Source organism: Emydura macquarii, unplaced genomic scaffold, assembly GCF_026122565.2.
Source record: "Emydura macquarii macquarii isolate MOO-44397 ecotype Brisbane River unplaced genomic scaffold, CSIRO-AGI_Emac_v2 contig_312, whole genome shotgun sequence".
NCBI lineage: Eukaryota > Metazoa > Chordata > Testudines > Chelidae > Emydura > Emydura macquarii.
Window position 1 is genome coordinate 1,182,166 of NW_027130449.1, and position 24,514 is coordinate 1,206,679.

The 24,514-nt window shown below is 56.3% G+C and overlaps 1 protein-coding gene across 1 annotated transcript in view; it reads right to left on the reverse strand.

The window, feature by feature from the left end:
• The window catches only part of ROBO3 (roundabout guidance receptor 3), a 106,631-nt gene that overhangs the window by 71,586 nt on the left and 10,531 nt on the right, over positions 1-24,514 (reverse strand). The window contains exon 2 of the mRNA XM_067563190.1: positions 13,050-13,376. Coding sequence (XP_067419291.1) covers positions 13,050-13,376 — 327 coding nt within the window. The remainder of the gene's footprint in view (positions 1-13,049; positions 13,377-24,514) is intronic.

Here is a 24,514-nt window from a genome sequence, read left to right on the forward strand (position 1 = left end):
CTGCATGCGCATGGGGAGATGTGGCGCTTGTGCACACAGAGCAGGCGTCTCTGGGCACGGCCTGCACCACTCTCCGGCAGTCCGTGCGCTACAGAGAGCGGCAGGATGGCTACAGGTTTGCTTCAGCAAGGGCATGGCTCTATTCAGCTCTTCAGCTGGGGCACGGAGAGCCAAGAGAACAGCATCCATCCAGAGCAGCCTGGCTGGTGCATGCCCTGGGGCACTCAGTGAGAAGCTGTGGGACACGCTGCCCTGGGGCAGCGCAGGGGTGTTTAACACCTCGTCCTGGTCCTACAAGGGACGGTGGAGTGATAATCCCAGCCAGAATCACCTAGGCTCAGTGGCTCTTCCCAAGGCTACTGAAGAGGAACAGTCTAAAAAGCTCCTAAGAAAAGCCCGATGCTCGCAGACATCGGCGAGGAGCAGAAAAGGGGCATGAACCTTGCATTCCCTTCGCAGGCCGCCTTTCACTCAGCATTTCCCTGTGGCTGGCGATCTGCACGGAGAGCAAAGGCTGCTGTTCCAGGTGGGATGTTTGGATTTTCCAGCTGAAAGATTCACACGCCTGGGCATCACACCCCACATATCTGTGTAACCCCCACTGGAGCATAAGAAATCCAGGCTTTGATAGTTGCTATTTTAATCTCCTTTTAGAAAAGGAAACAGATCACATTCTACCTTTCCCTGCGAGACGGAAGAGCCCATTATTACAGATATTTACAGATTATAGTCAAGTCACCCCTTAACCTTCTCTTCGTTAAGCTAAATAAATCGAGCTCCCGGAGTGTATCACTGGGCAGCAGGCTTTCTAATCCTTTAGCCATTTGGGTGGATCTTCTCTGAACCCCACCAATTTATCGACATCCTTCTTGAACGGTGGGTAGCAGAACTGGGCACAGGATTCCATCAGGGAACTAACGGACGTCAGCCACAGACACAGAGATAGGAAAGCAACTGTGCAGCAGCTGCTCCTGCATCCCACTTCTCCTTCTTCTGCATCCTTCTTCTCACAGGAAGGAGACATCCCACTTGCACAGATTTCACGTACTGGGGCGGGGAGTTGTGGCTCCGACAGAAATCCTCACACACGATCAGACATCTGATGCCTCCGGGCAATGGTAAAAAATACCCTGGATGAGGCAGGATTTTCCTGCTCCCCAACTCTCCGGACTTGTGGGCGTTCCAGTGCGGCTGTCCATTGCTCTCTTGCTGCTCCCTGCTTTTTTGGAGGGCTGGTGGGGGGAGGAGAGTTTCTCTCTCTGCTCTCAAGAAAGGTGGTTTCTTCCCACCCCGCTAGCCCCGAGTCCAGGGAGCTCAACATTCCTGCCGGCAGTTTAGAACCAGACAAATTGCGGAGAAACAAGCAGTTCAGCAAATGGCCCAGAGCTCCTGCCAAGGGCTACCAGGGAGAATACAATGGGCTCTTGAAAAGAGAGCCAGCCGGAAAGCGAAAAACTAGTTTGGCAAAAGATTTCTACATTGATTGTGCTTAGAAGGGATCGAAACAGACGCAGCTGGGGGCTTCAAAGGGGTTTACAAAATTCTGCTCCTGATATTTTTCATTCAAAATGACTCTTACGTTTTTACTTGACCGAAAACCAGATTTTTGGTGAACAAAGATTTTCAATTGTGTGTTTGATCATGGCTTTTTTTTTTTTTTTAAATTGTGAAAAAACACAACATTTTTCAAATGCTTTTCATTTGAAAAACTTTGCCCAGCTCCAGTTTCCACACAACAGGTTGGTTGGTTGTTTCCCAAAACCAACCCCAACACCACATCAGGGACAAATGCCACGTTGTAAGGTTAACATCACACCAAGGAAACTCCAGAGTTTTTTAGAAGTACACTCCTAGCCAATACTCTAGCACAGGGGTTCTCAAACCAGGGGTCGGGACCCCTCAAGGGGTCGCAAGGTTGTTACAGGGGGGTCGCGAGCGGTCAGCCCCCACACGTCGTGGTTAAAGCTGTCAGCTCCGTGCAGGCCGACAGCCGGAGCTCTTCAGAGCTGGGTAGCTAGAGAGAGTAGTGGGTGCTGGCCGGGTGCGCCAAAGGCAGTGCCTACCCCAGCAGCAGCACAGACGTAAGTGTGGGGTGGCATGGGGGGGGGGGGGGGGTTGTCACTTTTTTTGGGGGGGAAGGGGTCATCACAGCCTGAAATATTTTCAAAGAGGGTCCCAGAAGAAAAAGTTTGAGAACCCCTGGTCTAAACACCTGGGTAATTCTGACAGACAACTCAATTGTGCCTCAGCATCTGCCCAAATCAAAACTTAGCCAAGACGGTTCCTAATACGCATACAAGCAAAGCCAAACGGTTTTATCGTCATTGTTGTTAGTTTTCTTCTCCCCCTTACAGAACAAGGACAGTGACTGTCCTTCACCGACTTCTTGCTGCACACCCGGCTGGGCATTTTAACTTTCAGCAGCTTCTGGATGTTTTTAAGGCATCTTCCCCCCCCCCACCAAAAAAACCACCGCGTTAGAGACATATTTGAAGTGAGAAAAGCAGGATGTGTTTCCCGTTTGTGTGATTCAAGAGGCGACATTGCTTGAATCAATTCTCTACACTCCCCTCCCTCCCACAGGGCTTGTCTTCAGTACCACGAGGGACGGTGAAATGCTCCCTTAACTCAAACCACTGCAACAACAATCAAGGACAGTTAGTCCTCCAAACCCTCCCACCCGGACGGCCTTTTCTTGTCATCTACCTGTTCACTTACTGGAAACAACCTCGCACTGCATATAGACGTGCTCAGCATGCTTCCCTCCCCCCACGGTTTCCTGTACCTGCTACTGTTCTCCTTCATTGCCAGAACAGAAAACACCCCCCAAGACAGTGTCTCAGCCTGCTGCCAGGTGGCCGGGGACAACATCTCTGGCGCGAGGCTGGCAGGGCCACGGAGCAAGCACCAAAATGCCAAACTCTGCAATGGAGTTTTCGAAGCAGCTGAGCCCCAGCTGGGACATTTCAGCCCCAGATCAGAAGTGCTCAGATCCCTTTCCTGCAAGCGAGGTTCGAGGCCTGTCTGCAGCAGGAGTTTCCTGTGTGTCCTACAAAGGGGAGAACTGGGTGTGTGCTTTTTTAGGCTTTTGAATGCCGGAATAGCGAAGCCTGGACGTTCTAACTATAGCTGGCAGATAGTTGGGGAAGGCGGGATTTTGTTTTGGAAATATGGTGTTCCTGAAAAAAAAACGTGAAACTGACTGAAACTGTCTAGTCTGAACAGGAGCCATGAAACTGACAAGAACGTCCATGGCTCTCAGCCGCTCTGAGAAGGGAGCCGGTTAGCACCCACAACCCCAACTGGAGACAGGGCTTCTGGGGTCCCTACCAGCTCCAAGCTGGGAAGCCTTGAGATCGGCTCCAAGGGTCTGCTGTTCCAGGGCAGCCCAAGCAGACAGCCGGCTGGCCTGGGAGTCTGGAAGCCCTGGGGTCCCCAGCCTAGGACAGTCTGCATGGCTCCAGGACAGCCGACACGGGGAGCTGGGCCTGGCACTACTTGGCTCCCCGCTCCGTGGCAGGGCTCTGGTGGCTGGCAGGTTCTTTGCTGCGAAGCTGCCAACCCTGGATCCTGGGCAGGTTTCCAATGGAACCTGCCAGAGTTTCGGCAAAAGTTTTGTCGATCTGCCACAGAATCAGCAAAACATTTGGCTCCAGTGAATCGGCATTTTCCGACAACACTACGTTTCCGACCATGACAAACAGGCCCCTTGGCAAAGGGACCCCTGGTCTTTGCAGATAACTCTTGTCTCTGACCTGACAAACTCACTACATCAAACACATTGCTTGCAGGGGATTTGTCCACAAAGGGGAACACAGAAGGTCTCTATCAACAGTTGCTATTATTGAATGTATTGATGTTTGTAATCATGATGGGGGGGTGCCCTGGTGATATTAAGGAACAATGGAACGGTACTGAAGTTTATGTCCTTATGGTCTTAAAGTTAAGAGGAGTCAGCAGGCAGTGATACCAATGGGTGACGGCCTCTATGCAGGCAGGTGCTGCCACGCCTCCCTGTCAGCTGGTGATGTTATGCCAGGCTCAGCTGTCCACCACTGCCCCATCCCAGGACAGTCAATAGAAAACCATCACAGACAACCTGGAGGTAAAGAAAGGACATGGCAGCAGACAGGGGGGCACCGGTCTAGGAACAGCGAAAAGACTGTTTCAGTGTAACACGAGTGGGGAGAAGCAGGCTGGGTCCATTCACTGAGCAGGCGTCGTGTTGAGAGGGGGGTGTTTCGTGGAAGATTGGATCCTGGTTCTCATGAAACCAGTCAGCTCTGCAACAGACTGAACGGCGGGGGGAGGGAGAACTTACTTTATTAGCCAGGAAAAGGATCTATTGATAAGTGTCAGCCTTAGTTGGCGTTTTATGATTGCGTTTTGTACTGTAACCATTGGTTTCCATCACTCTGTCTTGTTTCTAGGGGAATCTCTGTCCTTTCTTAACTATTCCTTTGTTTGCTTTGTTACCAGTGCTGTGTGTCAGAGAGCAGAGGTGATTTAAAATAAAACCAGTGAATTGAGGTACACGGCACTTTTGGGGGGCAGAGTGCAAGTGTCAGGGGCTGGAGATCACTAGGGAACGCTTCAGAGCGACTGGGGTGCGCCTCTCGTTAACTGCAAGTCAGAGCTGGCGCAGCCCAGAGGAGAGTGGCTGAACGGCTGGCGGTGCCAGGGAGCTAACACCCAGTCGCCACAGGCAAGAGTCCCTCATCCTGGAGGCAGGGGGGTAATGAGGTGAGTCTCAGTCCTGGGTGCCCCAAAAATCCATCACAAGGGCTGGCTCTACTCCAAGCCCCCACCCCTTATTTCCCCCATTTAATATATTTTGCTCACCCACCGCAGAATCATTTGGCATTAAACACACTGGGAACGGCTTACGTCTCCAGGTGGTACCTCTGAGCTAACAGGAGCATCAGCAACCGCGGGGACACGTTACACTGATCTTTAAAATATTTCAGCTAGAAAACAGCCTGTGGGAAGGCAGCCCATTGTGCTGACCTGCTCACCGGAAGAGTTAGCATGCTGGTATCGAGCTTTTGTAGCAATCAATGCAAGCACCAGATCAACACATCTTTGAGCCTCTTTAGAGAAGAACAGAATTGCATGGCTGCAGCACAATCAATTTCACCCACCATTGGAAGCGCTGATTAACTCTATGCAAATGGTTTTCAGGTTGACTTACGGCAGAGGTACCGCCCCAACGGGCGGCACGCAAGCAACAACTTCGGTGGTTCGGGTCCAGGGAAGAGATCTAACCCCGGGGTGGATTTATTCGTAGTGGAAATGTGTAATGCCCCACCACGGATCATCCCTACCTGCAATGTGCAAGAGAGAGAGAGAGAGACCAGACACACTGGCCCAAGGGTAACCGGAGAAAACCATCAACAGAGATACAGCCACGTCGGCTCTTCTCTTGGTAACAGCCAAGCAGATCTGTGGCCCCGAGGGAGTGGAGTTTTTCCGAGTTTCTAACTCAAACCCAAGTGAACATTTCACGTTTCACAACACAAAGCGCCTAATCCGCCCAAGCATATTCTGCCTGCAGACAGGAGGCTACGAGGGTCACCCAAAGGGCTCCTGTTACTTAGGAAATGACTTAATTCCTTCCCCCGTGTAGCCAGCACTCATTTCCTAGCCCGGGCCCCAGCTGAGCTCTTCTCTTTCCATTCGGTGTGGTTTGGAAGCCCTTAAAGGAGAGCGCTAATAACACGCTCGTGCAACTCCCCCTCCGCTCCCCCCTCCTGGAGCGGCTGCACTTTACCACTGGGAGGTCCCGTAAGCGCTGGGAAGAGGAATTGCTGTCCAAATGAGAGAACAGCTTCTAAGGGAGGTTGCTGGGCTGATTACAAGGCTCTGGTAAAGTGGCCCTGGCTAGACAGTGAAGCCTGCCAAAAGCAGCTCACTGTGAGTGCGCGAGGGAAGACAGCGCACTCCGGGTGTTTATCGCCGCGGCTTATTGTTCTCTGCAGCCAGCCCCACGTTGCCAAATAACAAGGTCAAAAGCAGCTGAAATCCATTAGGAATTTCTAAAATTATCCCGTCAGCCGGGGGTTCCAGCCGCGGCTCCCAGCGTTAACGCCAACGCCCTGCACAGGGAGAGTGACGGGCTGTCAGCGCCGCGCGGCCTTTCCAGGGCTCACGGCTCCCCCAGCCTGACTGATGTCCGTAGCAGGGCGGTGCCCCCCCGAGACGGCTCCTGTCCCCCGGCTCCCTCCTTTCCCGGGGCAGCCGCCGTGTCGTAGGGAAGATGCTGCTATTTTGTTTCCCCGGCAGCTGCCCCCTCACCAAATTACATAAATGGCTCCTGTCTGGGTAATGGACTGAGAAGTGACACAAAAATCAATAAATAATTCCAGTTTGGAGATGGCCGGCTGCTGTTCCGAGTCACTGGCCTGCACTCTCCCCGGAGCTGTCAGCGCCTCCTCAGTCACACACGGAGCCGGCTTCCCTTCCCCCCACCCCCCCAACTCCAACTCCCTGAGCTTCCGGCATCAGAAGAAGGCCGTGGGGTCAGAGGGGGACGTGCCTCTTCTCCGACGCTGCTCTCGCCTGGGTTTTGTCAGCGCTGGCAGGTGTGGGCTGGCCCTGCCTGGGGATGGAAGGACAGGTGCATTGAAGGCCTGATCTGAGAGCTCCAGCCTAGTCCCAACTGCTCACCGGGGATACTGGCCAGGGTCAGATGTCCAGTTCTCTTTATCTGGCCACCCACGGGCTCCTTACCCCTCCCCTCCCCCCACATCACCCCCAGCTGCGCCTTTCCTCTTCATTTTGTTTTTACAGGACTAAGAGCTGACTCCGGAGAGCCCCCTGCGGTGAACGCACAGGGCAGGAGCAGCTGCATGGCATTCATCTCCCTAACAGGGACCCCCAGGCCTCTCCAGCCTTCTGCCGGCTACGTCGGAGCCATCGCTTGCAATGCCAGGGATGCTGGATTCGCTGCCCTCCAAGAGATCCGGCCCACACGTGCTCAAAGAGGGTCCAGTCTCTGCCTGCAGCTTCAGCCGAAAGCAACGGGAAACTCGTCGGGGCTGGGCTAGTCGCGCCGGCCCAGCCCTGCCCGCTGCCTTCGCTGGGGCACCCAAACTAAAGCAAAAGCAGCTGCCAAACGCCTGGCAAAAACCACTTCTCCGGAGGTCCCGAAGGCCACCAGAGACCTCCCCCTTCCCACCAACCCCAGCACCCCCTTCCTCATCCCTGCTGGGAGCTAATCTTTGACCTCTCTCTTTAACCCCTCTCTGGTGCCCGTAGCCAGCCAGCACCACGCGATCCACCTCCCGGAGAGCCAGGGCTTCGCCCGCACAGCCCAAAACACTCATTCCATTTGCCGCTCACATGTTATTAAAGTTACAATAAGGCTTGAGAGTTCCCCGAAGCCACATGGCCCCATCCACTTCCTGTGTTCCAGCCGTCCACGAACCCAGAGCCAGAACAAGAGAATCTGAACCAGAGGCTAAACTGGTGGAAGTCAAAGACCTTTTCCTGGGCAGGAACTGATTGAAGGGCATGTTTCCTATGCTACTGCACAGAGCCTCCAGCAGCCCCATTGTGCCAGGCGTGGCAGACAGAGCGAGAGACGGTCTCTGCCCAGCTCACTATCTAAATAGACAAGTAGACGAGACGCAGGACGTATGATCCCCATTTTACAGACTTGCAATGATGAAGTGGCTTCTCCAAGGTCACGCAGGGCGAGTCAGGAATCGAACCCAGAACTCCCGTCCACAGCTTCCCCACAAAGCCAGAGACTGCGTCTGTATTTACTCTGCAAACGCTTCAGGCAGGGACTATCTGACTAGACGTACGTACAGCACGAAGCCCAGATAGCATCTCTCGGCACCAACACCACAAATAGTAGTGAACAGTTAGCCATCAGAGGGTCGGCTGCCAGAGAGTCGCCTCCATAACAAGTCACTTGATGGACAGAGCAGCCTGAGCCCTCACTCCGGTGTAAGGGGCTACCCCCCAGCGCACCTTGGCGGGGGAATCCCTAGCTAGTTAGTCCGGTGCATACTGCACTTCACCCAGCTACCTAGGATACCAGAGCGCTTTCAACAGGACACAGCCAGTCGGAGTTAGGGCGGGAGGTGCCTGATCCTTGTTGCAGTAAGACAGGAATGGATCCGGAGACGGATGCTGGGGAATCGGAGAGCGTGAAGAGTGACTGGTAAAGACAAAGGACATGTGCCGAGCCCTGTGTTACAGCATCTCTAGGGACACATCTACACTGCAGCTGGAGGGGCCGTTCCAGCGCAGGCCGATGTACACACACTAGCTCTGCCCAGGTGAGTGCAGTAAAGACATGCCCGCGCCCTAGGCCCAGGATACATTCCTACACAGCTGTCTACTCGCCCAGCAGTGGGGAAAGGCTCCGGCAGCTCCCAGCTGCCTCTCCCCTGCCCTACACGCTGTCGCCAGTGATTTGCAGTGCATTGCACACACACTCTTAGATTAGGGCTACCCTACGTCTGGATTTTCCCGGACATCGCCTCGTTTTTGAGGCTCCACCCTCTCTCCGGGCAGATTTTTCAAACAAGCAATGTCCAGGGTTTTCGCAGAGCAGACGCTGCAGCTCAGAGAGCCCCGATTAGTCCCTCCTCTGCACCACAGCTGTTGGAGACCACCCACCCAGGGAGTTGCTGATTGACAGCTTGCCCCAGCTGCCCTACCACCCTATGGGGAGTGACACTGCCCCTCATCTCCAGTACCCCCCCCAGCTCCCTCCCCGGCAGTGTCCTCTTTTGGGGAACCTGAAATACAGTAACCCAACCTTAGATGTGCTCGGCATTTTCAAAGCCATGGGAAAAACACAGGTCAATAATCAGTTCCTTAGGTCTGAATAAAATCCACTCAGTTATGCAAGCAAGGGGGGAAAACACCAAACCAAACCAAAAGCAGCTTCTTTTCCACTGGAACAAATTCAGCAGTTAAATTACTGAAGTTTCTACCTTAGGACCCGCCAGGCAGCTAGTCCTTAATGAGGGCACCCAAGAAAAAGGCTTCCTTTTCAAGCTTCCTCCTCAATGAGATGCTCTCTCCTAGATACTCACCCTCCAATCCACCACTGATCAGACCCAGCACCCCCCAGCTGCACTCACTCACATTAGTGGCTGGCCCATCAGGGGGATGAGACTGCCCACTGAAAACAGGGACTCTCCCATAGCTCAAGAGGGGTCTTGCTTTTGGAGCAGAAGGTCCAGGGTTCTTGGCTCAGCTCTCCAGGGGAGCATGGGGTAGAAGAGGGGCAACTGGAACCCCCCACCTGTACCCTGAAAAGAGAACAACTGGCACCCAAGCAGCCAGGATTGAGAGAGAGGCAGTGCTGCATTGCAGGGGGTGGCGAGATCCTTCCCAGTGTAGACAGCCAGGACTCTGCTTGTGGCAAAGCACTGCTGCGTTATGCCCCTTAGGCCCATATTAAGAACATAAGACTCCATCTAGCCCAGGATCCAGTCTTCCAACAGTGGCCAATGCCAGGTGCTTCAGAGGGAATGAACAGGGGAGGGCAACTACCACAACTACCAAGTGATCGTCCAGCCCCAGCAATCTAGCTCCCTGGTAGTCAGAGGCTTAGGGACACCAGAGCATGGGGTTGTGTCCCTGACTGTCTTGGCCAATAGCCATTGATGGACCCATCCTCCATGAACTTATCGAATTCTTTTTTTAACCCAGTTCCAGTATTGATCTTCACAACATCCCCTGGCAAGGAGTTCCACAGGTTGACTGTGTGTTGTGTGAAGAAATACTTAGTTTATTTTAAACCTGCTGCCTGTTAATTTCATTGGGTAACCCTGGTCTTTGTGTTATGTGAAGGGGTAAATAACCCTTCCCTGTTCACTTTCGCCATACCAGTCATGATTTTATAGACCTCTGCTATATCCACCCTTCATCGTCTCTTTTCCAAGCTGAACAGCCCCAGTCTTTTTAATCTCTCCTATATGGAAGCTGTTCTATACCCTTAATCATTTTCGTTGCCCTCCTCTGCACCTTTTCCAATTCTAATTATCTTTTTTGAGATGGTGACCAAGATTGCACGCAGGATTCAAGGCGTGGGCATACCATGGATTTATACAGTGACATGATGATATTTACTATCTTATCTGTTCCCTTCCTACTATTGGGGCTCTGGGGAGGAGACAGGAATGAAGATGGGCTGTAAAGCTCAGTCTTGGGGAGTGCCTGGTGCTCTCAGGAGAGCCTTGGTCACAGCCTCATTTTACTGAGTGTCCGTTTCTTTCATTTATTGGAAGCGTCCAGCTGCCGAGGGATTCGGGTTCTGCGGACTAACCGTGCTGGTGGCAAATCCAAGCAGCTCTGAGCCCCTCTGCTTCCCCGTCCCTGCAGACAAGGGGGAAGCTGTTCCATGCAAGTCCTTGCCAGTCTCGGAATAACTCATCCCAGCGCATTTGCTTCTTGGGGAGCCTTCTATAGATTTCCCTTGGATGTCTGCATTTTGAACTATTACCCTGGCTGCAGCACACATCTTTGATCGCTTTATTTAGACTAACCTGTTATCAGCCCAGCAACTAGCCACAAATCACATAGGCTAGCGTCAGCATTGTCTGCTTCTGAGCGCTCCTAAGCCGGCTACCAGCCGCAGATGCCTGTAATGTCAATGACATAAAGGCTTAGCAGAAATGACATTTCATTTCCTATGCTGCGGGGTGACTCTACATGGCCTTGTCACAGATAACACAGTCATTTATCTTGTGCCACCATCGCCTGGATGTGTTTTGCACTGTTTGTTTGCAGATCTTTGTCTCCATAAAGCCATTAGGGAGACAATGGGGTCAAGGCACCAAGGAATAGTACTGAGGAGATTGGTTCGGAGGTCAGGGCAGATAAATACAGCCAGGGTTTCTTTGGCTGGCGGAGCACAGAATCAGCACTGCTGGTCTCTCCTCTACGAGAGAGGTGACAGACACTCGCAGCCTGCCTGGAATGTAGCACAAAGAAACAGCTGCAGATAGCCCGGAAAAATAAATCTGATCAGAGATAGGAGTCTGAGTCTATAGCGTCGGTGTCCCCAGCCACATGGGAGAACATATCTCTGTCCCTAGGAAGGCAGGTATTCCCAAGGCACCGGTCCCATTAACGTGTGGGGTGAATTCTCAGAGGTGAACCCTAATGGGACGGTACAAAGAATCCGAGTCAGGAGCAGGTGATTGGTGATTTGGCTGTTCATACGCTGTCAGCTAAGGAGCATAAAGGAATCTAACCCGGATAAACCCCTTCATCTAAACAAGGCTAAAGAGCAGAGGCTGCCTGTGCCAATTAGCACAGCAATTGGACAGCTGCAGATCTGCAGCTATTATGGTAATGAGGGAAGAACAAGCAGATCAGTTACCCACCCCACCAGCTCCCAGGTCACGAGCACTCAAGAGACGGACAGATTCCAGTTTGATCTCTGACCCTGTTCCAGCCGTGCAGCACACTCCCAAGCCTAAAACTGCTCTAAGCTGGACTTCGACACACACAAAGCGGGTTCTGCACCATCACCAGCAAACGAGATCTGTCAGATGAGGCACAGACGCTGCCTCGCCCCTGCCAGACGCAGCTATGCACACCTTGGCACCCAGGGCAGGCAGTATTTGAGAGAATCAAGCTGTAGAAGGGATACAGCCAGCTTACATGCCACACTTTTCTCTGGACAGGAGCTACCTGCAGTGAAAGCCTACCCCCAAAATCCCTGTCGATGAAAGAAAAGGGGAAGATGTTTTCGCTGATCTGTTTCCGTTTGCTGAGTGCATTTGCCAGCTCTCTGCCTATGGTTAATTGCACTGTTTTCCCTGTCTAGTCAGTCCCTCACCCCAGCATGTGAGTGAGGGAAAGACAATCAATGGGATTGTCAGAAAGCCACAGGAGCAGGGGTCTCAGGGCAGGTGAAACCACTTTCAGCTCACTTCTTGAACCTGATGAGGTTTCAAGCTGGCGGGGGCCTTTTAGCTTCCAGGTGCCGTCAGCTTTCCTTGCCTGGATCATAGTCCGCTCTCACCAAAGCCCTGCTTACCCCACAGCTCCCAAGGCAGGGCCCCCAGATTCTGCACTGGCTGGACTTTCTGTAGCTGCTTCATTTAAGTTTACACTGGAGGGTTCTACTGAATCGAAAAGTGGATCACCAGCCTAGCAGCCCCATTATTGTCTCGATGGCCCGTTCTGTTCGCTTTACGAGGCCCCCATGCTGCGCACAATACTCAGCTGCATGGCAGGAGACACTGGCCAGGGAACGTGGAGGTTCAGGCAGCTGGGGAGCGGGCAGGTAGTGGGATAGTCTGAGACAGTAGGAGAAACACGGGAGTGAACGTTTCTGCTACAATAACAACACTGAAACGACGCCTTTCAGGTGTCAGCGAACCTCCCGCTGAAATGAATGGAGCAGCGACAGCTCTCGGAGAGCTATTGTTTCAGGCTCTCTGCAGACTCAGGCAGACAGCCCTGCCTCGGTTCACCCTCGATTCCAGACAGGACGCGAGCAGCTACGAAGGCTAGGAACACAGCCTTTATAGTGAAAGCTGGCTCTCCCAGAAGGCCCAGCGGCCTATCTCCCTTTGCTGGTCTGGACTCAGGGCCTCTGTGGGACATTACGTAGTCACACACCCCCGACGCTCAGTGCCCCGTAACAACCACGGCTTGCACACCAGAAGAGCCATGAGCAGGTGTGTGTCGCTAGCACCACCCCTCTCAGGCAGGAATGCACTTATCCGGCATGGCAAATGCCCCATCGCACAGCAGAGTCCTGGCCCGGCTGAGCTGCGCTGCCACTAACCTTCCAAGCAGCTCGTGTAGGAGCCGGCCCTAGCGGGCTTGTCACGTGGCTCGAACACAACCAGGAAGGTCATTGGGGCCAAACTCTGCCTTGGAGCCCATAAAACAGCTTCCCATAGCCTGGGCCCTTTGGGGGGCGCAGACCCAGCGAAGCGGCGCCCGTGGTAGCCCGGGCCGTGGCGAGGCCAGTCCCCTGAGCTGGGCCACACCAATTCGCCAACCCCTAGCAAGAACTCGCTCCTCTCCAGAGCCCCCGGGAAGGTGCCCAGAGCCCCACTTACTGGCCACCTCCAGCGACGCGTTGCGGCTCACGGCCTCTCCCAGGTAGTTCCTGGCCACGCAGACGTACACGCCCTCGTCGGGTTTGCTCCGCCTGCCGTGGACAATGCGCAGGAAGAAGAGGGAGCCGCTAGGCAGCAGCATGCGGTGGGATCGCGGGTCCTCCTTGTCCGTCTCCACCCGCTCCCCGTCCTTGTACCATTCGATGATCGGGGTGGGGCGCCCCTCCGCCTTGCAGTTCAGTGTGGCTGGCTCCCCCTTGGAGACGATGAGATCGGAGGGGTGCTCGACGATCCGAGGAGAAGCGTCTTCGAGCCGAGGACGGGAGCCTGCGAGGCAGGAGAGAGAACGGAGATCAGTGCGAGGGCCTCATCTGGGAAGGGCAGATCTCCCCGGGGCGGGGATTCACAGCCACGCCCCTGGGAACCGACAGTGGCGCCTGGCAACCCTGGGGCTGTGCGGCCTAGCGGCTGGAGTTGGGGGCTGGGTCTCCAGGGCTTTACCCAGGCAGCACCGTTTCCCAGCGCCTCTCTGCACCCTGGGGCCTATCACCTGGGGAGCTTTTCTGCTCCTCCTCTCGTTGGTTTCATTTTCTGACCTATCGCCTCACTGAAACGAAGCTCTCCTGATCCCTTCCAGGTCCTAGGCTGCTCCTGGGAGAGCAGGTTACAGCCCTCACTCCGAGACGGGGAAAGGGGGATCTCCAGCTAGGCAGCCCCAAGGCAGGGGAGGGCCAATGCCCAGGGACCCTGGGAAGGGCAGACCGGTACTGATCAATCCCGATTAGCCCTCCCATCGGCAGCTGGCGGCTCTGGTGGATGGGAGCTGTCTGCAGCTGGCGGCTCTGGGTCTATATTTAGTGCTGGCTCACACGCAGCATGGGAAACCACGACTGAGCCTGGTGTCACCCCAGGAACTCAGGCTGCCCTACACCTGCCCGCCCCCCTCGAAAGCAAAGCACGAGTCTCAAAGTCTTGACATCAGGGCATCTTTCTTCCCACGGCAATCGTCCCAACGAGAGTCTGCCTGCATGGCTCAGGGCAAAGTCCCGGCGCCGTCACGGGAGAGGGGCAGAGAACAAGCACGCACAAGCAGCTCTCAGATGGGCACTTGGCCCTTTTGCTCAGCAGCTCCGGCTCTCCCCACGGTACTCGTCCGACACCCCAGCGCCGCCACACTGGGACACGGGCAGCGGCTGCAGCACCCCGGGCAAGGCGCAGTGAGCGGCCCAAGGTGCACACCCTGCTCAGCCGCCTTCCCCCCTGCTTGCTCCCTAGCGGCCCCGGTCCCCAGGGGGCAGGGCGGGACGTGTGGGGCCGAGAGGCGCGTTTTACAGGGCTCGTGGGGAAAGCCCGCGACTGTTCCAGCGGCTGCCAGACTCTGACTCGCGGCACAGACGCATCCAGAGCACGCAACGCCTGCAGCCTGCCCTGGACGCCGCACCCGCAGCCTTCGGCACGTCGGTCCGAAGGGGATGTCCTTGCTGTGCCGGCACGGCTCCCTGCACGCCGCCACTGCGGTCAGGCACCCAGAACAGCACGCCCACTCGGCGGTCACCATCGAAGCTGATCAGTCAACTGGGGTCTCAGCTTCTTCGGGGCAAGCGTCTGAACCGGAAAATCACCGTGCAGCTAGCACCTGGGCCGGAGTCTCAGCAGCTAAGCCATGAAGCAAATGGGGACTGGGGGGGGCAGGGAGGCAGTGCTGGAGGGGCTCGCCCCAAATCTGCACTAAGGGACAGCTAGCGGATGCCAGGTTCATGGCTTGTGATCTGCCCCTCACCACCTGAGAGGTCCTTTAGGGGACAGGGCGATGAGGGATGCTGGGACCTCCTCTCCCCGCAGATGAAACGCGATTCTTCTTATTCAGAGCTAACCCCTGCCGACTAGACAGGAATAATTGCACAGCGGGCTCGGCGCTGACAGGCTGACGACAGCTTGTGACAGGAAGCACCGCTCCGGGCAGGAGAAAGGCAAGGCAGAACCTGGCAGGGCTGTGGTAAGTGTCAACCAAAACACCTAAGGGAAGGGCTTCTCTCAAGTTAAAACAAAACCAGAACTGGACACACAGATTTCTCCCCAACTAGCGTGAGAACTCTCTGCCCCTCCCCGCCCCACCTGGCATCTCGATTACACCTGCCTTCCGGCGGAGACCTACCAGCAAATGGCAGCTCCGCCGGACACCATCGTTCCCAGGAGCTGGTGGGAAGAAGAGGGGCACTCTTTGCCACGGGAGGGAGCCATGCGGCTGCCTAAGGCACCATAGAGGGCGGATCAAGGCAGTTCCCCCGGATTCCTCCCTGCACGGAGCGCTGCCCACACGCCACAGTGAAGGGCTGTCTGGTCTATGTCTAGGCCCAGTTCACCGGACAGCTGTGCTACTGCAGGAGAAGAGGCCAAGACTACAGACTGTACTCCTCCCCGCAGTCAGGGATTATGGCCTCGGGGATCTGCCCAGAGACTTTTTCAGCACCTTAGACAGAGCATTGCACAGCACAGGATCCCATCCGACTCTGCCGCCCCTTCCTGCCTGCATCGCCCAGCTGCACAGATCTTCCGCTCGCTGCACCCACAGGCAGGGCAGAGCCAGCTAGGACTACGTGGAGAATCGCTGAGGGTGAGTTAGGGCAGACATCCTTTAACGCTCCATTCCCTGCTCGTCCCAAGCAATGCCTCCGGGCATCCCCGGGGTACAACACCAAGGCCGAGAGGGACATCAACCACCTCACATGAACAGCCATGCTGCTGTCCGGAAAGCCTGTGCCTGCTATTCTTGCATGGAGTCAAGGCCCAGGAACCCCAGCCATGGGCCAGGCCCCCCTGTGCCAAGCCCAGAAGGTCACAGGGGACATCTCACAGGGCAGTACCAGTGAGAGACCCACGCAGCGCGAGTCACCTGCTTTGTTCACACTGGCCATGAGGAAACAGCGTGCATGGATCTGGGGCACGGTCTGCCCTGTCTAGCCAGTTTCTCCCTTGCCAAGACGCCTCATCTACTCACCCGTCATCAGGGGCCAAGAGGCCCAGCTGAGCGGTGAAGGAGTTTTGTGGACACCGTGTGGGACAGGCTGTTTAAAGGGGCTCGATCACAAAGTGTGGTTTTAAATGCGGCTGTTTAAGAGCCACAAGAAATCCCAGGGCCCCCGGGGCTCCCAGTCAGGGCCTGCCACGGCTGGATCCCAGCTCAGAAACAACGGTCTGCCTGGAGATGTCGGCAGGCTGCAGGGCCCCCAATCGGCCGTAGGAGACGCCACCACTGAGATGCACTGGGCTCCTGCCAGAGACATCAGCTGAGGTGCAATGATCTCCGGCTGGTCCCCCCAGCTCATCCCTCCTCCGTGTCACCCAGTCCTGCCACTGCAACTGACAGCTTCGGCGGGAGAGACCCCAGGGACGGAGGTGCCATGGGAGACGTTACAGCCGTTTAACGCCCAACTTCCAGGGATCAGGAATGCTGACACCCTAGACCCCCAAAGGGCGCCGCATGCGCCGGTTCATTTACATATCACAGTGATGTCATCTATCCCGAGACCGATGGCTCCTCCCATTGGGCTCCCCTCCCCCCCAGCCCTGATCCCATTCACACCACGCCCCGCCCCTCCCTGCTGGGTTACGCTCTGGCCTGAAAGGGCATGCTGCTCTCTGCGGGGCGCCAGCCGGCCGCTTGGCCATCAGCTGCTCCTGCAGCGACGGCACAGACCTGCTTCTTCCTCCTGGGAGCATCCTCAAGCCCACCAAATAATGAGGCCCCTCTGCCCGAGGGGTCAGCACTCCAGTGGGGATACAACATACACAGGAGCCAGCCGGCCTTGGGAACCTCTAGGGTGGCCACTAACTCCCGCTGGTGAACCCAGTTCTGCTCTCAGCCCCCCCATGAGCCCCACTGAAGTAACCAAGCGCAGAGCCCGTCCCTGGGGTGGATGCACCGGCAGGGACGGAGTCCAGAGGAACTCAGAGCCAGAGTCCGCACCCAGTCTGTGGTGCTGACCCGTGGACGGAGCACGTCTGACCTGGACTCGCCAGCCCCATCTACGACAACAGCCTGGCCAGTCCCAGCGGGGAAGCTTTAGACCATCTGCCGGGGTGATCAGGGCAAGGGCAGGGTGTCCGAGCGTTGAAAGCCGACCCTTGGGCCCACGTAGACGGAGCAGAGAGACAAATCCAGAGAGGGTAGCCACCCCCTCGCCAACACCAGGACGGGATCCCCCGACACCATGACAGACAGTCCCTTTTAGACGAAGGGCAGATTTCCAGGAGCAGCCCGGCTCCCCAGGAGAACAGGTCCGATCGATGCAAGGCACCATGTGCTCCAAGTGACTCGGGGACTTTGGAAAAGCCCACCCTAAACAGACAAGTCAGACAGAGTGGGAGGGACTTGCCCAAGGTCGCGGCAGGGCAGTGGCAGAGAAGACAATGAAACCCAGGACTCCCGTGAGCAGCCCACCCCCTTTGCCACAAGGGGCGTCACCAAATGGTCAGTCTCCTCTCTGCTCCCCACCCCCACACCTACTGACAGAGAGTGTGAGGTCCCCTTCCTTACACCACGCTCCTTCCTTCCTGCTTCTCTCCCACCCCCAGCTTCCTTTATTTCCTGTTCCTGAGTCAGTCCCCCGGCCCCATATCTCACATCCTTCCACCCAGGCCCAGAACAGCCTGAAAAACAACCCCAGCATCTGCTTGGAAACAAAACCGCAGTGAAACCCCCAGCCCCTAACTCACTCCTGGCAGCCTTCTGGTGCTTCCCAGCTGCGCTGGCATCTGACCGGCGAATGGCACAGCCCCTGGGACGCTCCCGGGGTGGGCCTGGGCTCTGTGAGAGGGAGAGCAATGGCTTTTCTGCTGACCCGGGCTGGAAGGAGAAGCTGGCATCTGCACCAAACCATCACCCCACAAGTTTGCCATAAGTTCACTCTACCAGCCTGTCCGTGGGAAGCATGTCCCTCCCCCTGCTCATCGCACGGCCGTCCCAGGAGCGCATTACATGCATCTCAACTCAGAAAATACACCACGTTTGTTATTAGGTGCTCAGTGCTACGAAAGACCCAGACTTCAAGCCAGTCCCCATGCTAGTGATTTAGGAACCCAGGGGAGGGCAGAGCTCGCGCACTGTATTAATAACGTCATTAACAAGGGCAAGCTGCTGCTTGATGGCCCAGTTACATGAGGTTCATAAATTATTGATCGATGTTTTAATGAACGGTTCATCAATGCCTAGAGTCCAACAGGCCAATACTTATAAGCCAGCAACCTATCTAGAACACACCCAACCACTCACATCTGCCGTGTGCGTACAAGGGGTTCCCAGCCGCGCCTCAGCCCTTTATCAACAGAGCTTCAGCGGGACGTGTGGGCGCTAACTCCCTTCCTGGGGCCATCACAGGAGGGCTGACTGTCTGGAGGAGAGTGGAACAAGCCGGGGAAGCGATGGGGCTGGCTTAGTGGTGTATTCACCCAGGAAGTTGCTCTAGCAATAGCACCGCTGGCTCATTAGCATCACGCACCGGATCAGGGAGCAGGGAAACCAACGTATTTCTAGCCCCCGGCCCTGCAGACATAGCCTGGCAGCTGAGAGTCACACTGGGCTTTTCCGTCTCGAGCATCCTCGCCAGCAGGAAGGGAGCCGCAGGGTAAATGACGCTCCAGCCCTGTGGGACTCCATTGTCTCATAATTATGCCCTCAGCTTTGATTGCTGGAGGCACAGACATCACCAAGGGCTGGATCGAACCTGCAAAGCCTTTTGTACAGGCGAGGTGGAGAGCATCCAGTCGGACCCCCTGAGCCCGGCAGAGACTGTGGGGCCAGAAGCTAGACAAGGCGGAGTACACCCGACGTGGAGCCCTGGGATGCAGATTTGGAGCCCGGCAGGCTGCATCCACACTCGGCCCCGGAGAGGAACAGACGTGCTTTAGTTCTGGGCTATTCCCAGCCTTCCAGCCAGTAGCCTTTGACTTTAATACCCATTTTGTGCTTCCAGCTCCAGTGTGTCGGCTGCCTCGCTCTGCCATGCCCCAAAAAGGAGCCTCTTCAAACTCACTGAAGCACGGACCCATCACGACAGCTGGGAGGTGGGGGGCTCTGGAGGGCCGTGCTGATTTTCAAACCAAGGAAAGCAGCCCCATCCTGACCACGACTGCTGATAAGAGCACAGAACAAACCCCGGAAGAGAGGAAGGAGGGCCAGGAAAGAGGAATCAGATGCGGATTTGAGAGCTTACCAGCTCGGTCTGGCAGAAGCTAACGGCACAACTCTACGCTGGAGTGGCTGTATGTGGGGATACGTTAGCCACTCGTTTGCTACTGCAGCTCACACCTCATGGGAAAAATTCAGCCAAGCAGGCCTGGATTGGAACCGTGGGCACATGGAGTGAAAACCGCAAATGAGGGGGGGGAGAGCAGCGGTATCATTCCCAGCTGAGCCTGCAGTGGTCAGCGTCGGGACACGCCGCATTTCAGATGGGGAGCAGGAGGCAGAGGAGGGGAGCAAATCCCGCCTGGAGGCAGTAGCTCCTTTTACATGGACCACCCACCCCAGTCCTCAGGGAGGCCCTTCATATTCTATTTGTTGGGGAATGAGCGAAAGACACAAGGGAGTTGGATTGGGAGGAGCTGCAGGCACTTGTGAGGATGGGCGAAGTACTGCAGGGACCCAGCGGGTTAGAATCAGAGACCTCACCCGGGAAAACGCAAGCCGTGCCTCTGGGGAAAGAGCCAGACGCAGCGGGCAGGAGAAGCCAGCGAAGCAGACGGCTAGTTAGGTAGGGATGATGGGCATGGAAAGAGCACGTGATGAGCAACACTGCATTAGCCCTGCGGGACTGCAGGATCTCACAGGCGACTGGGACACTCGCGCTCCCCACTGAGCACAGGCTGGACCCCTCCAGGCACTGCCGGCTCCAGGAGCAGATCTGTGGGGCTGACCCGCTCCGGCCGGACTAGCACAGAATGCTGCATTCGCCCCATTTAGCCTCTTCTGTAGCCAGCGTCTGACGCTCCCCAGGCGCGGAGAATCCTCCTGCAGTGCGAGGCGCAGAGCTTTGCCCGGGACACAGACGAGCCAATCTCCGTGAGAACGCATGGCACCAGAGTCTCTCCCTTCCTGCTCCCCCTGCCCCTGTCTCGGAGACACGCAGTGCTTGGCTTCAGCCGCCCAGATCTCCTTGGCCCGGGAGCCAGGCCCCAGCCCCTCGCCAATCTCTGAACTTTAGGGCCAGGCTGACAGCGTCAGAGAGGAGTCCCAGCTGCCGGTAGGTCAGATGCCGGACGTGACCCACCAGCTGGGAATACAGGAAACAAAAGACTCCTCCATCCCCCTGCACGGCAGTGGGGACCAAGGCCAAATGTTTACTTAAAGCATTTTTGCTCTGTGAGGTCACGGGGCCGGTCCATCCTTGCTCTGGGCCGGGCCAGAAGGGCTGGTGCCATGCAGCCTTCCCCCGACACGCATGGACAGAGACAGGGCAGCACCACTTGTGCACCAAGCGCCGCCGGCTTGGAGCAGGGGCCAGCTGGGTTCTGCAGCCGCCTGGCTCAGAGGCTCAGCTGCACAACTCACGCAGCATCTTCTTCCGGCGCCTCTCTGCTGACTGCTCCCGCACCCAGCTCCACACCACCCCGTCCTGGCTCTTCCACTCTCCAGGCACCGGGGCCGGCCTTCTCCACCACAGCGAGGCCCCGGGCAACACAGCAGCAAACACCAGTGACTGTGGAGTCCCTCGGAGGCTGGCTGCCCGGCCATGAGAGGTGCAGGGGCTTGCTTTAGCGAGCTACGAGTCATGCCAGAGAGGAGGGCAGGGAGCTGAAAACTAAACCGGTTTAAATTTGGAATTACGACCACCCACATTAAGGCCTAACTTACAATAGCCCATCAAAATCATCCAACAATTTCCCACGGCAACCGGCCTGCCTCAAATCTCAATGAGTTAAACCTATGCAGAACGCGGGCAGAGACAGCAGGTGTTATCCCGTCACGGCGGCACGTGGTGCAGTGAGCGGCTATATTTACAGCAGTCTTTACAACAGAGCCAACGTGGGTATTGATGTTTTTCCAGAGGTGAGCACTCCCAGCTTCTGTTGTGCAGAAAAGCTTTCTCCTTAATTGGCCAAGCTCGTGAGCGGTCACGCTCACCTGGACGACACTTCTAGTGAGCAGAATAGAAGGTCTGGGTAATTAAATTCAGTGTGTCATTTCCTCCCCCAGCCAGACTCTGATAAGCCAGCAGTGTTTGCCTGCAACACCCCAACCGTTCGCAGGTGCTGGCTCAAGTGGGTTCTGTTGACTCAATACCCCCCAGGTATCGCAGAGGTAGGGTTAGTTCCCTGGGGAGAGGGAACCTAGGGTGTGGGCTGAGCAGACCTGAGGGAGGAGCCTGGGGAGAAGGTCTGAGCTTAGCATTGTTTCTTGTTCATCTGGGGGTGAGCACGCACTCCAGACCAGGCCAGCGTCAGGCATAGGCCTCAGGTGCTCATTCTGGAGGAATGCGTCTGAGGCACACCAGCCTGGCGGTGTCCCCGTAAGATCCCCCTCCAGCGCAGCTGCAAACCCCCCCGGGAGCTGCTGCAACCACACAGCTCTGGCCTGGCCATGCAGCTTTGAGGGAAGGCTACCCTTTGATGATGCCCTCCCCCCACCATGAGCAAGGCTCCAGCCCAGCCGCTGTCCCCTCCTCCCAAAAGTATGTTTGGAGAGGGAAGGGGAATGATGCCAAGGGCAGCAAAATATTCAGCCCTGGCCCGGACTTTCTACAGCAAGGGGGCCTCACTGCCCACAGATACATTCAGGCCAGTGCCCTGCTCCACCCTGGGCCATTCTCCTGTCGGCAGTGAGACCATGCTGCCAGCTAGAGCAATCACAGCCACTCCCCATGCCCCACCCCATAGCCTCCTGTGCCCCAGATCACAGCCTGCTTCCCCCCAGCACCCTGGTGATCCCCGTCTAGCTGCACCGAGGCTGTGGTGTTCCTCCCATTCATGCACCTAGAGACAGTGTGAACATCACCCCCAGCGCTGGGCTCTGCTAGCCCCACTCTCCACACAGGCCAGACACCATATTACAAAAGCCTTTCGAGGCGCCAGCTGAGAGCAGGGGCTCACTGAGCCTGGCGCTGTACAGATACAGAGCAAGAGCCAAGGCGAAGGGTGGGCGGAAGGAAGGCTGGCTGCTCCCATTTCACAGAAGGGGGCTGAGACACACGGATTCAGTGACTTGCCCAGGATCCCCCAGGGAGTCTGTGAAAGAGCTGGGAACTGAAGCCAGCTCTCCCTAGTCCCAGTCCGGCACCTGACCAAAAAGGTCATCCTGATCCTCCCACACCTAGCACCTGGGCTCCAGGCTGCCTTACGTTGGTGAGATTCACTCCGGAGTGAATGCACATTTGCAAAGCAGCTGCATGGACAAAGCACGCTCTGACAGCAGGAGCACAAAGATGACAACAGACGGGGAGCAGAACACGTTTCCAGCTAGCCATATTTGAGAGCAGTTAGGATCCGGAAAGGCTGATAACCATGACTGCAATAGTTTGCAAAGTTTGATAGTGATTAAACTGCTGCCGTGCCAGTAGCAGAAACCCACCTGGAAGCAAGGTTCTCATTATCAGACCGGCACACTTTTAAACACATGCAGCTACAGCGAGAGAGGCTGGCCTGCTCCGACTGGGGCTACCTAGCTGCTGGGGCCAGCCGCTTGCATTGTGTGGCTCTGTCTAATCAGCATCCCAAGCAGGAGGTTATCGCACAGTTCCTGCCCCAGCCTACCTTTTGCTCCACTAATGAACTCGGACCAGCAGCTCCAGCACAAACTAAACAGCCTGTCTGGAGGTTTCCCTTTGCCAGCCTCTGTGCGAACTCTCAGACAACGTCATCTCAAAGCAATGGCAAGGAAAGTCCGGGGATTCCCCTGGGCTACTCCCACGGCAGAACCACCAGAGCACACAGCCGCCTGCATCCCTTCAAGTCTTGACATCAGACTGGATCTTTCAAAAGCCAACAAGCAACAGGGGCTGGACTGCTGCAGGAATCGTCAGGGGAGGGCCTCTGGCCTGCGTTACGCAGGAGGTCAGCCCGGATGATCAGAATGGCCCTAAAAATCTACGGATCTCCAAAATAACAACCGGAATGGGCAAGGGATTTTAGTAACTGCCCCAGGTAAGAGAAAGGCACCGCTAGCTTCCCAGGCTTCTGCATATCCCAGAGAATCAGATTTATCCATGTCCAGGGCCTTTAGCTACCTGAGAGCCAGCCCGAGGGACACAAACCTACATCCGGTGACTTGACCAATTTATTATTATCCTGAACCCAAGAAGCAGCCAATCCTTCACCCCGGCAGGGCTACACGATACAGAGAAGTCGCTCTACCAGACTGCAAGTCCCAGAACGCCTGGCCACAGCCTCAACCCTTCACGCCCCCGTTCGCAACCAAATTGGACCTAAAGACGCAAACACTCGGCTGAGCAGTTCTGCCCAGCAATGGGGGAGGAGATCGTGGGGCGGATCCAGCCTTTAACTCCATCACCTCACCTCCTCCATGTTAGCACAGGCACCAGTCAGGATGCGGGAGCACGCGTTCCCTGGAGAAGATCCATTCCTTCTGCAGCCTTCAACGCACCCGCCGGCAAGCGGTGAGCACCGAGCACAGTGACGAATGGACCCCGGGGAGCAGGTCTGGCACAAAACCCTGCCCCGAACTCCCAGGTCTCCTCACAGCTGGCCGAGTAACTGGGCAGCCTGCAGGGCTATTTTAGAAAGGCGGGGGAACCCAGAGCCCCCAGTTCTGGTGAAATGCCAGCCGCTGCCCATCCCTGCAGGCCACACGGGTACACTGCAGTGGAGAGCAGACTCCCAGCCGGGGCGAACAGGCTCTCTCCAGTTAAAGAGACAGTGCGGCCACTGAGGCACCGGTGCATCCTCAGGCTGGCCACCCAAGCCTCCGCCGGTGCCGCCGTGTCCACGCTGCTGGCCTTAGTGTATTGGCTCAAGCCCGGCTAGTGCGAGTCCATCTACCCAGACTGTCAAGCTGGCTCCAGCTGCAGTGTAGACGTACCCTCGGCGCGATCAGCCTGAGGCAGCAGCTGCACGTGGTCCAAGCGCTGCAGGCTCAGGGTGTGCTCCCAGGGCTTGACGGGTTCACCAGACATGCCCTCCCACAGCAAGGTCCAAAGCACCGAGAAGGACCAGAGCCCAGCTGCTGGGAGGGGAAGTGCTGGGACTCCTGCCAGGGTGCTGTCTCCGAGCTCTGCGCAGGGACTTTCCAACATTTCCATTGCACTCTGGAGCCGGGCGAGCTCCAAAACCGAATGCCCTCCTTCCCTTGGGCTCCCCCCTCCGGCCTCCCAGCTGCTGCCAGTCTGGAAATGGAGCAGGCGGGAGGGGCTCCCCTAGTCTAATCCTCCCACTTGCATCTTCTTCCTCCATTAATAGCTCGGCGTCTGCCTCTCTGCTGCTGCTCACGGCAGCAGAGGAAAGCTGCCAGCTTC